Source organism: Nerophis ophidion, linkage group LG08 (genome assembly GCF_033978795.1).
Source record: "Nerophis ophidion isolate RoL-2023_Sa linkage group LG08, RoL_Noph_v1.0, whole genome shotgun sequence".
NCBI lineage: Eukaryota > Metazoa > Chordata > Actinopteri > Syngnathiformes > Syngnathidae > Nerophis > Nerophis ophidion.
This window is the reverse complement of record NC_084618.1, coordinates 58,598,442-58,611,004: the sequence shown is the minus strand read 5'-3', so window position 1 is coordinate 58,611,004 and position 12,563 is coordinate 58,598,442. Positions and strand designations below refer to the sequence as shown.

Here is a 12,563-nt window from a genome sequence, read left to right as displayed (position 1 = left end):
GCTTTATTCATTTTTGACGTGTTTCTTGCAACTTTATGTTGTATATTTTTTACATGAGATTTCCAGTTCAATTTATCATCCATCATTATACCTAGAAATTTGGTTTCATTTACTCTTTTCAATTTCTATTCCGTCTATTTGTATTTGTGTTTGACTTTCTCTCCTACTGTTACCAAATAGCATTATTTTAGTTTTACTGCGATTCAATGATAGTCTGTTTTTGTCAAACCATTTTTTTTATTTGTTCATTTCTTCTGTTATTATTTGTATTATCTTCTGTGTTCTCTCCTGAACAAAACGCTGTTATATCATCCGCAAATAATACTAACTTTAAATCTCTTATAACTTTACAAATGCCATTTATATAGACATTGAATAATTTAGGTCCTAGTATTGATCCCTTAGATACACCACAGGATATATTTAGCGTTGTAGAAGTGTATTCGTCTAGTTTCACGTATTGTTTCCTGTTTGTTAGATAACTTCTTATCCAGTTTAAGACTAACCCTCTGATGCCATATCGTTTTAGTTTTTTAATTAAAATATTGTGATTGTGTCAAATGTTTTAGTTAGATCCATAAACACTGCTGCCTCACATTTTTTTTACCATAATATTGCAGTGGTAATTTCTTCTGTAATTTCAATTAAAGCCATTGAAGTTGAAACATTAGCTCTGTATCCATATTGGTTCTCTACAAGTATTCTATTTTTATTTATAAAACTCTCTAGTCTGTTATTGAACAGTTTTTCAATGATTTTAGAAAATTGTGGAAGTAAAGAAACAGGTCTATAATTTGTAAGTAAATGTTTGTCTCCAGTCTTATAAATTGGTGCAACTTTAGCTATTTTCATTTTGTTTGGAAATGTGCCTGTTTGAAATGATAGGTTACTACTTCCTTTATGTTGTCATTATGTTTATTTCTGTCTAAGAAGTATTGGGGTAATCCCTCTTAGTGCCATTTTTAATAATGCTATTGAGAATGCCCCATGCTGCTCTCATATTATTTTTGTTCCTGTCCAATAATTAACTGTAGGATTCTTTTCTACATGATCGTAGTATGTTTGTTAACTTGTTTTTATACTTAACTTCTGCCTCTGTAGTTCTTTGTGCTATAAATTTTCTATATAGTGTATTCCTCTTATAAGCATTTTTTAATCCTTTTGTCATCCAAGGTTGATTATTCTTTCTCTGCTTACTACGGAGTTGTCTCCATGGACAATGTTTGTCATAAAGTATTATGAACTTTTTTAAGAAATGTTCATATGCTTCATCAACCTCTTTTTCATTGTACACATTGTCCCAATCTTGCTTTTGTAGCTCAATTTTGAAAGCTATCATCTTCAAAATGTCCTTTTGTCTTCCATGTTCTTTTTGCAGTTTCCATCATATATTGTAAAAACTGGCCGATTATCACTAACGTCGGCAATAAGTAGACCACTTGTAGTGTTATTATCAAAATCATTGGTAAAAATGTTATCAATAAGCGTGGCACAGTGTCCTGTGATTCTGCTTGACTTTGTGATTTTAGGATATAAACTGATGCTATACATAGACTTTTGCTTGTTGGGGTTCAATGAATAAATATTAAAGTCACCGCATAAGAAACATTTTTTTTTACCATTGTCCATGTAAGTTGCCTTGATCCATTCTGCAAATGTTTCTATACTTGACTTAGGTGATCTGTATATACAACTGATGAATATGTTTTTGCTTTTTCCTGACATATTTCAATGGTAATTTGACTGTGGGAGTTACGCTGTATTTAAGCATGTGTGTGTGTGTCACTGACTTATTTCTTTTGCCATGGCCAAGCCCTGAGGGTAGATGATGGGCGAGAGTTTCTTCTCCTTCAGCTTCTCAATGGTGTCCTTGTCGTCTCTCAGATCCAGCTTGGTGCCCACCAGGATGATGGGGGTGTTGGGGCAGTGATGTCTCACCTCAGGGTACCACTGGTGGACACACAAAGACAAAAAGAGCGTGAGAAGATTGTAGTCACGTAATATCAACGGATACAACAGCGGAGCCTCTCAAAGTCAAAATGCAGAGTCGTACAATTTGGAATGTGCTCGTTATGGTAACATGAAGTGTGACGATTAGGACTGACGATGACGTGACAAATAATAATCCTGATTATTTTAAATTATATTGAAATCCCGGATAACACAATTTTTATCAATTTGAAAATATGAGCATTTGTTGCACCACCAAAACTCAACTTTAAATAAAATTTACAAGAACAGCGGATATAAATTAGTAACGAATAAGCAACTAGAAAAATAATAACAGCAATAAATGGTAATATAAAAAATAAACAATTCTTTTTTTATTAATTTTGTATTTTAAAATTCAGTTTTTATCTTTAATACTTATTTTACCACAAAAGAGTGTGTACTTTTTGTTTTATAAATTCAATTTAATAAAATGTTAATTAAATGCGTAAATCATCACATTTATTGGTGCAAAATATCTTTGGATAATTTTGACCAAAATTTTAGGTCAAAGCATGATTGTTGATTGTGTGAACATATCAATAAGTGCTTTAAGGTTAAGGTACTTTTTTGAAACCTTTATTTTGTTAGCGCAGTCAGATTTGATGTATTGATGTTATTGTGAAGGGGGGGTGGAGGGGTGCTGTTCTGTTCTCAGCTTGACATATAGAGATGACTCAAAGCTGTTCAAAAAAACAATTAAAAAAAAAAAAAAAACAGCGCCTCTTACGTTGCATCTGCTGCCCTGTTTGTAGATTGATCTTACATTGACGATGTTGTTCACAACAACACAAGTAGATGAAATGTGTTGGGGTTGTTTAGATTGTTCTTGTTAGCTTCAGCTCCATGGTATAGTCGCTGTTTCAAGTGGCCATCTCAATATTGTTTAGCTCTGGATGAGGCAGTTGAGTGTTTTGGGACGAATGAGCGGTACTTAACACATAGTATTCCCCAAACAAATGTCCTTTTCCTCACAATGACAGTATTTCAGTCACATTTATGTCAATTTCTGTGTTATTCTGCGTTTAATAAATTATAATACTAAAAAGTGCAATGTATGTACTGTAATCATAGCTACTTGTACTCAGTAATTCCCCTGGTCACCAAACCAAACATTATTACCTGAAAATCATGATTATGAATCTTTTCTCACCTTAGCACGAACATTTTCAAAAGAGGCGGGGCTGACCAGTGAGAAGCAAATCAGGAATACGTCCTTGGGTAAAAAAAAAAAAAAAAAAAGAGAGAAAAAGAACACTATTAGTCATCTTAGTTTTGGTCACACTTAAAAAAAGATATTCTGCATTATCTAATGACATTTATTCCAAGAGCTCAGCACTGGCATATTTCAGCATTCTTATGCAATCGCTGGAATATACTGCTATTGCTATTTGAAACATCATGTATAAACAATAAACATATTGTGAGATGAATATTGTACCTTTCCAACAGTGAGCATCAGCTTTTTACCAAAAAAGAATACAATCCTTAAGATTTCTGAAGCACAATTTTGACCAAAAATAAAATACAGATTATTTTGCGGAGAAAACTACATTTTTGATTACAATTAAATTTTTTTTGTAAAAACTACATAAGACAACAAAGAGGTGGTGTGTGTAGACATTATGTTATCTGTACTAAAATAGACAATAAAAAGGCTTAAGAAATGTTATACATACAGTACATCTTAAGACAAATCTTTGTGTCTTTTCATTATTTGCATCAGCATTTCTGCTTTTTCTCATTGCATTACACCTTTTGGTCTGATTTCTCATTTTTGGTGGGTTTTCCACAGTGTGCTGCGGATCCATAAAAAAGCTGTAATCCGCAAATTCCACAAATATTTCACCAGGAAGGCACTCTTTTGCCAAATGAGGGAATTTTTTTGGTTCTTGGCATTTATGGAAGTGATACAGATTGGGTTGCTCTGAAAGTTTTCTGTGTGTTGGTGCTTGTAGAGTACAGACATTACCCATAAGTCTTAGCGGTCGAGTAGAACCGAAAGTGTAGAGAACAGTACTAGCGGCAATATGATTATGAGTATCCTGCAGAGTTGTAAACAAAGAATTATAAAATAATTATTAAAACAAGAAACACATTTTGCATGACAGTTGTATGCACACTCCTTGGGCTTGTGGAGGCAGATCGCAGCCTACATGCTGAACAATTCGCTTTTTGTGACCGCTTGTGCTTGATTACTGAATAAATCCACAAGGCGAGTCACATTCCTGTCATTCACTTTTAATGCGTGACAGTCACAAAACTGGCACCACAGAACCGTTGTGCTGCATCATATTTTTTGGCAAAGCAGGTGTGTATGCTTTGTGTTGTGAAGCAACGTTACATGGCATCTGCCACAGATTTATAGCCACCTTTTGGAGCTTGGAGGCGCAAGACATGATATAGCAAAAAAAAAAATTAATCAATATTCATGTCTTTCAACACAACTAATCAATCGGATTATGATTTAAAATCGAAGAATCGTGCAGCCCAGTAGGGGTACTTAATTTTGTGGCTAGTGAGTGCAGATCAAACAAAATTATTAAAACAGACCTCAATGTTAGCAAAGTTGCCAGGTTCACAAAATATTAGCAAAATTGTGTGTTAACTTAAGACCGACTCCTATTCTCTGTTGGACAGAGGCATACTTGTAGAGAAGACAAAAGGTAGCAAACAAGAGCTGCATTCTCTCCCTTCAGCTGCCTTCCAGACTGTGTATAGGTACTATGGATACAAGGCTCCACATTGCTGAGTGTGCACACACTGGTCTGGCTTGCGGATAACTCAAGAAGGCTGGTGGCGAGCTTAAGGCACGTCAACATTGCCCTGCTGGTATACGTACTGTCTGTGGGTAGGAAAGTGGTCGGAGTCGGTCGTAGTCCTCCTGTCCCGCTGTATCCCATAGGCCGAGGTTCACAGGCTTCCCGTCCACCATCACATTGGCAGAGTAGTTGTCAAAGCTGAAGGAAGAACGTCACTAAATGAACTAAGGCAAAACATTGACATTTATATGAATTCATGAATTGTACTGTGTTTTGCTTACACTGTGGGGATGTACTCTCCAGGGAAGGCATTGGTAGTGTAGCTGATAAGCAGGCATGTTTTACCCACAGCCCTGATAAGAGAAACAACAGCCTATAATAAATGCAGTCAGAAAATAGTGGGATTGATATCATTTTTGCCACAGGGATGCACATGTTGTTGCTTGATTGTAAGCCGGGGGAAAGGAAACAATACAACTCTAAGTATTAGGTTCACTCGGGCTACAATCACACTGCAGTGTAGGGTGTCCAATTTGTATTTTTTGTTAAATCCAATTTTTTTATATAGTGGTTCACATTACAAATAAAATGCAATGTCAAAAATCTGATTTGCATTAAGACATGAAGTTATGACGTCAAACGTGCTGCAGTGTAAACAGAAGTAAACATGGCTTCAATTCTGCTACGCTTAGTCCTGGCGCATTTGTGGCAATTTCAAATATTTTGTGTATTCAAAGTCAACATTTTCTGAACCAAATTATGGCGCATAGAAGAATAAGAAGGAAGAGGGCAAGCATTTTGGTCATTTGTAGTTTGTGAGACATTTTGCTTTGTCGTCTGCTCTGAGGAGCATGTGGGCCAGCAGTCAAAAACAGGAGTGGTGGAACATTGGCCTGCAAACCGAAAAAAATATTTTCGCCTTTTTATACTTATTAGTCAACTACTTATTTGGCAACTGTCCATTAATTATGACGCTTATAATTTTTTAATGACGAATGTGGTTGAATGAACGCAACTCGATCATTCAGACTGCAGTCAGATTGGACATACAGTATAGCTGATGTATTTATATTCATTCATATACAAAATACAGAATACAAAAAAAAATGGAAATGCACAGTGTACATTGACATGAATGAATCTGATACAGGACACATTTGGGCAAAAAAAATGGAATTGACCTGCAGTGTGAACAAGTCCTTGAGGTATTTTGCTAATTTATCTTCCAATTTTGCACATTTTAACTCAATAATTAACCACACTATAGTACAATTTCACAAATGACCATGTTAAAGAATTTAAAAAGATTAGTCATACTTAACATAAAATAGTTGGTTTGGTTTTGTTAATGTGCATTATTGTGGGTGTGGTTTGCTGTGGCGTACAACTGCATTGCATCAAACCGACAAGTATTTTAAATGTGTGGCTAAAATATTGTGAGGATGTGTATTATCGACTAAGTGTAACGATTGTTTGATATTAATAGGTCGATTTTTATTCATAATTTTCAAGTGAATCGATCTGTAATCAGCAAGTTTGCCTTCTGCAAGTTAAGTATCGATCTATGATCATTTTAAATGGGGATCGATTGATTTTATCGATACTAGAAAAAGGAAAACATTGGATTTAAGAACAGCAGATTTTATATGATGTCTAGCACTTTAAATGATGAGGACGTTAAACGTTAAGTGTGTTTTTCCGTCTGTGGCGTCAATATAACAAATAGGGCGGATGCCTAAGGTGGTTGAAAAAAATCATGAACGCAAACTTGCAGCAACAGCACGATTGCAAAAGCCACAACAAAGACAAACAACACAACAAAATAATAAATAATAAATAAAGCTACAACACCACTTTAAGCCACAAAAGACGCAACCAACACAACGAAAGTGACAGCGAAGCAAGTTACAGCAACGCACCGACTTTAAGAAGACAAAAACTGACAGCCAAGGAAGTTATTTCATCAAGATAGAACAAAGAGATGGATCAAGGATGCTATGGAAATTAGGAAGCTAGGGCCCATCACCATCAACAGGGATGAGGGGGCACACGTGGTTTCGCACACCCGGGACACAGTCCGTCATCAGCGAGGCCAGAGTGGAGATTGATTGATTGATAAGTTTATTGAAATCTGAAAGAATTGAATCTATGTACAGATGACTTTAAGTCCGGTTTGGGAAGCATTATTTAGCAGGTAAATCTCCTGTTAAAATGGCGGCTACTCTAGTTTTGTTGAAACTTGATTCAATGTTAAAAACGTGTGCAGAAAAGGTTTCCTCTTGTTAATTCAACCTAAAGTGTTGGTTGCACTTTATTCAAATACGATGTGAATGCATTGGCCATTTATTTTTTTACCTGCATAACAATAATATAGGAAACTTCCCCTGCAGGGTCCAGTATCCAGTAGTTATTTCACAGGCAACGGAGTGATTTTGTCTGCTAAAAAGTCACTGAATCGATTTCAACTCACTGAAACCTTTCGGATCGTTCTATTCTAAAAAAAAAAATATCGTCCCTGAATTGTATCGGCAACCACAAGTTCTGATTCAGATCAAATCGTTACACCCCTATTATGTTTTGTATCAAAAAGAGTTCGACCCTTGGATTTAGAACATAATCAGCAAAGATAGTAAGTAGTAGGGTTGTCCAATGTCCATAAGGTTGCCAGGCAGTATAAGTACCCACAGTCGTGGTGAAAAGTTTACAAACACTTGTGAATGACATAATGTTATGGCTGTCTTGAGTTTCCAATAATTTTTACAAATCTTATTTTTTTGTAATAGAGTGATTGGAGCACATACTTGTTTGTCACAAAAAACATTCATGAAGTTTGGTTCTTTTATTAATTTATTGTGGGTCTACTGAAAATGTGACCAAATCTGCTGGGTCCAAAGTATACTGTACACACAACAATTTTAATAGTTAGTTACATGTCCCTTGGCAAGTTTCAGTGCAATAAGGCGCTTTTGGTAGCCATTCACAAGCTTCTGGTTCAATTTTTGGACCACTCCTCTTGACAAAATTGGTGCAGTTCAGCCAAATTTGTTGGTTTTCTGACAGTAGACATGGAGTTCCTGGGATTAAAGGCCTCACCTTTTCTCCTCCAAACATATTGCTGGGTATTGTGGCCAAACAGCTAAATGTTTGTTTTATCTGACCACTGTACTTTCCTTCAGAGGGAAGTCCATGTGATGTCCGATGAAACAAAAATTGAGCTGTTTGGCCACAATACCCAACAAAATGTTAGTAGGAGAAAAGGTGAGGCCTTTAATCCCAGGAACACGATTATTATCGTCAAGAACGGTGGTGGTAGTATCATGCTCTGGGCCTGTTTCGCTGCTAATGAAACTGGTGTTTTACAGAGAGTAAATGGGACAATGAAAAAGGAGGATTACCTCCAAATTCTTCATAACAACCTAAAATCATCACTCCAGAAGTTGGGTCTTGGGCGCAGTTGGGTGTTCCAACAAGACAATGACCCCAAACACACATCAAAAGTGGTAAAGGAATGGCTAAATCAGGCTACAATGAAAGTTTAAGAATGGCCTTCCTTCCCAAAGTCCTGACTTCAACCCCATTGAGAACATGTGAACAATGCTGAAGAAACAAGTCCATGTCAGAAAACTAATACATTTAGCTGAACTTCACCAATTTTGTCAAGAGGAGTGGTCAAAAATTCAACCAGAAGCTTGTGGATGGCTACCAAATGTGCCTTATTGCAGTGAAACTCGCCAAAACACATGTAACCAAATATTAACATTGCTGGTTGAAAGTTGAAAAACTTATTCGGGTGTTAACATTTAGTGGTCAATTGTACGGAATTTGTACTGTACAGGGCAATCTACTAATACAAGTTTCATCCATCCATTTCCTACCGCTTATTCCCTTTGGTGTCACGGGGGGCGCTGGTGCCTATCCCAGCTACAATCGGGCGGAAGGAGGTGTACACCCTGGACATGTCGCCTCCTCATCGCAGGGCCAACATAGATGGACACTCACATTCACACACTAGGGCCAATTTAGTGTTGCCAATCAACCTATCCCCAGTTGCATGTCTTTGGAGGTGGGAGGAAGCTGGAGTACCCGGAGGGAACCCAGGCAGTTGCGGGGAGAACATGCAAACTCCACACAGAAAGATCCCGAGCCCGGGATTGAACCAAGGACTACTAAGGACCTTCGTATTGAGAGGTCAACGCACTAACCCCTCTCCCACTGTGCTGACCAATACAAGTTTCAATCAATAAAAAAAAAACTGTAGGTATACTTTTGACCCTGCACATTTGGTCACATTTTCAGTAGACCCATAATAAATCCATAATTTAAAGGGGAACAATATATACCTTGATGTTGCAGAAAAAAAGACCATATGTTTTTTTAACTGATTTCCGAACTTTAAAAGGGTGAATTTGGCAATTTAAACGCCTTTCAATTGTTCGCTGTCGGAGCGATGACCTTTCACCCGTGACGTTACAACGGGAAACAATCCGCCATTTTCTCAACAGGATGCCACCCGAACGCCTCCCTAGGGAGGTGTTTAGGGCACGTCCAACGGGGAAGACCCAGGACACGTTGGGAAGACTATGTCTCCCGGCTGGCCTGGGAACGCCTCGGGATCCCCCGGGAAGAGCTAGACGAAGTGGCTGGGGAGAGGGAAGTCTGGGTTTCCCTGCTTAGGCTGTTGCCCCCGCGACCCGACCTCGGATAAGCGGAAGATGATGGATGGATGGATGGATGGACATTACACACACCAAGTTAAATCAGCTCTGTTATTTTCCGTTTTTTCGACTGTTTTCCATACCTTGGAGACATCATGCCTCGTCAATGTGTTGTCGGAGGGTGTAACAACACGATCAGGGACGGATTCAAGTTGACTTACGTGGAGTGTGCATCGATTAGCACGGCATGCTATTCGATGCCAACATGCTATTTAGGCTAGCTGTATGTACATATTGCATCGTTATGCCTCATTTGTAGGTATATTTGCATCCAGCCTTTCCCTCCACCCACATTTAATGCCAAACAAACACATACCAATCGACATATTCAAGTTGCACCAGTGTCAAAAGATGCGAAAGTCCCTCGTTTGTTCTGCACATTTTACCGACGATAGCGATGCTATGACAGAGATGTGTGGATATCCTGCGACACTCAAAGCAGATGCATTTCCAACGATAAAGTCAACGAAATCACAAAAGTGAGTTTTGTTGATGTTATTGACTTATGTGCTAATCAGACATATTTGGTCACCGCAAGACTGCCAGCTAATCGATGCTAACATGCTATTTAGGCTAGCTGTATTTATATTTGTAGCTATATTTGCAACCAGCCTTTCCCTCCACCCACATTTAATGCCAAACAAACACTTACCAATCGACAGATTTAAGTTCCTCCAGTGGTCAAAAGATGCAATCGTTGGTTAGAAGGCAATCACCGAATAGCTTCAATAGCTATAGCTATAGCTATTGATCGAATAGCTTTAATAGCCATTCGCTAAATAGCTTCAGTTTCTTCTTCAATTTCATTTTTGATATCTGCCTCCACACTCCAACCATCCGTTTCAATACATGTGTCATCTGTTGAATCGCTTAAGCCGCTGAAATCCGAGTCTGAATCCGAGCTAATGTTGCTATAGCTTTCTGTTCTATCCGCCATATTTGTTTGTATTGGCGTCACGCAGTGACGTCACAGGAAAATGGACGGGTGGATTTACAGATAGCGAAAATCAGGCACTTTAAAGCCTTTTTTTGGGATATTCCATGATGGGTAAAATTTTGAAAAATACTTTGAAAAATAAAATAAGCCAGTGGGAATTGATTTTTATTGGTTTTAACCCTTCTGAAAGTGTGATAATGTTCCCCTTTAACCACACTTCATGAATATTTTTTGTGCTCCAATAACTATCACAAAAAAAAAAAAAGAGTTGTAGAAATTATTGGAAACTCAAGACAGCCATGACATTATGTTCTTTTGACTCCGACTGTATTATTGACTGATTGAGTGAAACTTGTATTAGTAGATTGCACAGTACAGTACGTATTCCGTACAATTAACCACTAAATGGTAAAACCCGAACAAGTTTTTCAACTTGTTTAAGTCGGGGTCCATGTTAAAGGCCTACTGAAACCCACTATTACCGACCACGCAGTCTGATAGTTTATACATCAATGATGAAATATTAACATTGCAACACATGCCAATACGGCCTTTTTAATTTACTAAATTGTAATTTTAAATATCCCGCAAGTTTCTTGTTGAAAACGTCGCGGAATGACGACGCCTACGCATGACGTCACGTGTTGGAGGGGACATATTAGCGAGGCACCAAACACGGCTAAAAGTCGTCTCTGTTCATGACATAATTACACAGTATTTTGGACGTCTGTGTTGCTGAATCTTTTGCAATTTGTTCATTTAATAATGGAGACTATAAAGAACAATGCTGTTGGTGGAAAGCGGTGGATTGCAGCTGTCGTTAGCACCGAGACACAGCCGGCGTGTCTTTGTTTGTTGTGAAGCAGAGCGGTCAAGCGAAAATGTTTTCTCTACGTCAACCAGCATGTCTTTGGATGGGAAAATTGTAATACTAAGTCTTACCGGAGAAATCAGTGGATTATGGGACTTCCTCCAGCAGTAGCTGTCGTAAAAGGCAGCTGTGAGCTTGGCTCCTTGGCTTCTCTCTGAGACACTGCGTGTACACCGAAGCCATCCGACCTCAAGGTATGTCTTTAGAATCTCACTAAAACACTATTAAGACAATAAGCAGATAAGGGATCTTCCAGAATTATCCAAGTAAATGTGTCTAATTACATCTGAAACGCTCACACTGCCGCCGCCCGGATCCGTCGCTTTTTTTTTTTTCTCTAGTCCTTCACTATCAATATCCTAATTCACAAATCTTTCATCCTCGCTCAAATTAATGGGGAAATTGTCGCTTTTTCTCGGTCTGAATTGCATTTACTGCTGGTGGCTCCCATTATAAACAATGTGAATATGTGTGGAGCCCTGCAACTCGTGATGTCATGCGCACATACTTCCGGTAAAGGCAGTTGCGAACTTTATCGTCGATGTTCTCTACTAAATCCTTTTAGCAAAAATATGGCAATATCGCGAAATGATCAAGTATGACACATATAATCGACCTGCTATTCCCGTTTAAATAAGAAAATCTCATTTCAGTAGGCCTTTAAGTAATTCCTGGTACAAACAGCAGAGATAATTAAGTGTTGTATAATATATTACATAAAAAACAACCATTATGTATCTGTTACATGAAATGTCGTCTTACTTGAGGATCAAACCGCCTGACCTATATTATGGATTCAAAAATGGTTCAGCAACAGTCGTTCATGTTGGCAGCTTGTTAGCCGCTAGCCAACTGGGTCACGCTAAGAAAAAAAACTTGGTACTTAATCAACGACCATAGTTGGATGGGCCGTTTGAGGTGCAAACAAAGCAAAAATAAAGTGAAACTTACCCATCACCCACTACCACACACTTTATGGCCTGCATCGAGGCGCTGTCTTGATAGCCGCTGGAGCTCAATTAGCTTAGCCGGCTAACGTCGGTGGAAAATCAACAAGTCCTGCGTGGCTTTGAGAAGTAAAGCGTCCACACAATGAAGTGACGGTTGTGCCGTTTAAACTCAAGTAACAACTACAATTCAGGGTTATCAAACTCAGCAAGTCTCAGCGGACTCTACAAAGTAACGGGAAAGCAAGACAACACCCAATGGGGAGGGAAAAAAAAACCCTCTGGTGTCAAGCTCAGAGGGAAAACGCCCACAGTTTGTGGCAGAAGTGGAGGATCCCTGCG

General features: G+C 38.2%; 1 protein-coding gene across 1 annotated transcript in view; it reads right to left on the bottom strand.

Moving 5' to 3' along the window:
• Positions 1-12,563, bottom strand: part of LOC133558037 (ras-related C3 botulinum toxin substrate 1) — a 16,576-nt gene extending 4,013 nt beyond the window's left edge. The window contains exons 1-5 of the mRNA XM_061909092.1: positions 12,226-12,563; positions 5,033-5,104; positions 4,832-4,949; positions 3,143-3,205; positions 1,791-1,950 (exon numbers count right to left, since the gene is read on the bottom strand). Of these exons, the coding sequence (XP_061765076.1) occupies positions 1,791-1,950; positions 3,143-3,205; positions 4,832-4,949; positions 5,033-5,104; positions 12,226-12,260 (448 nt within the window). The 5' untranslated portion in view covers positions 12,261-12,563. The remainder of the gene's footprint in view (positions 1-1,790; positions 1,951-3,142; positions 3,206-4,831; positions 4,950-5,032; positions 5,105-12,225) is intronic.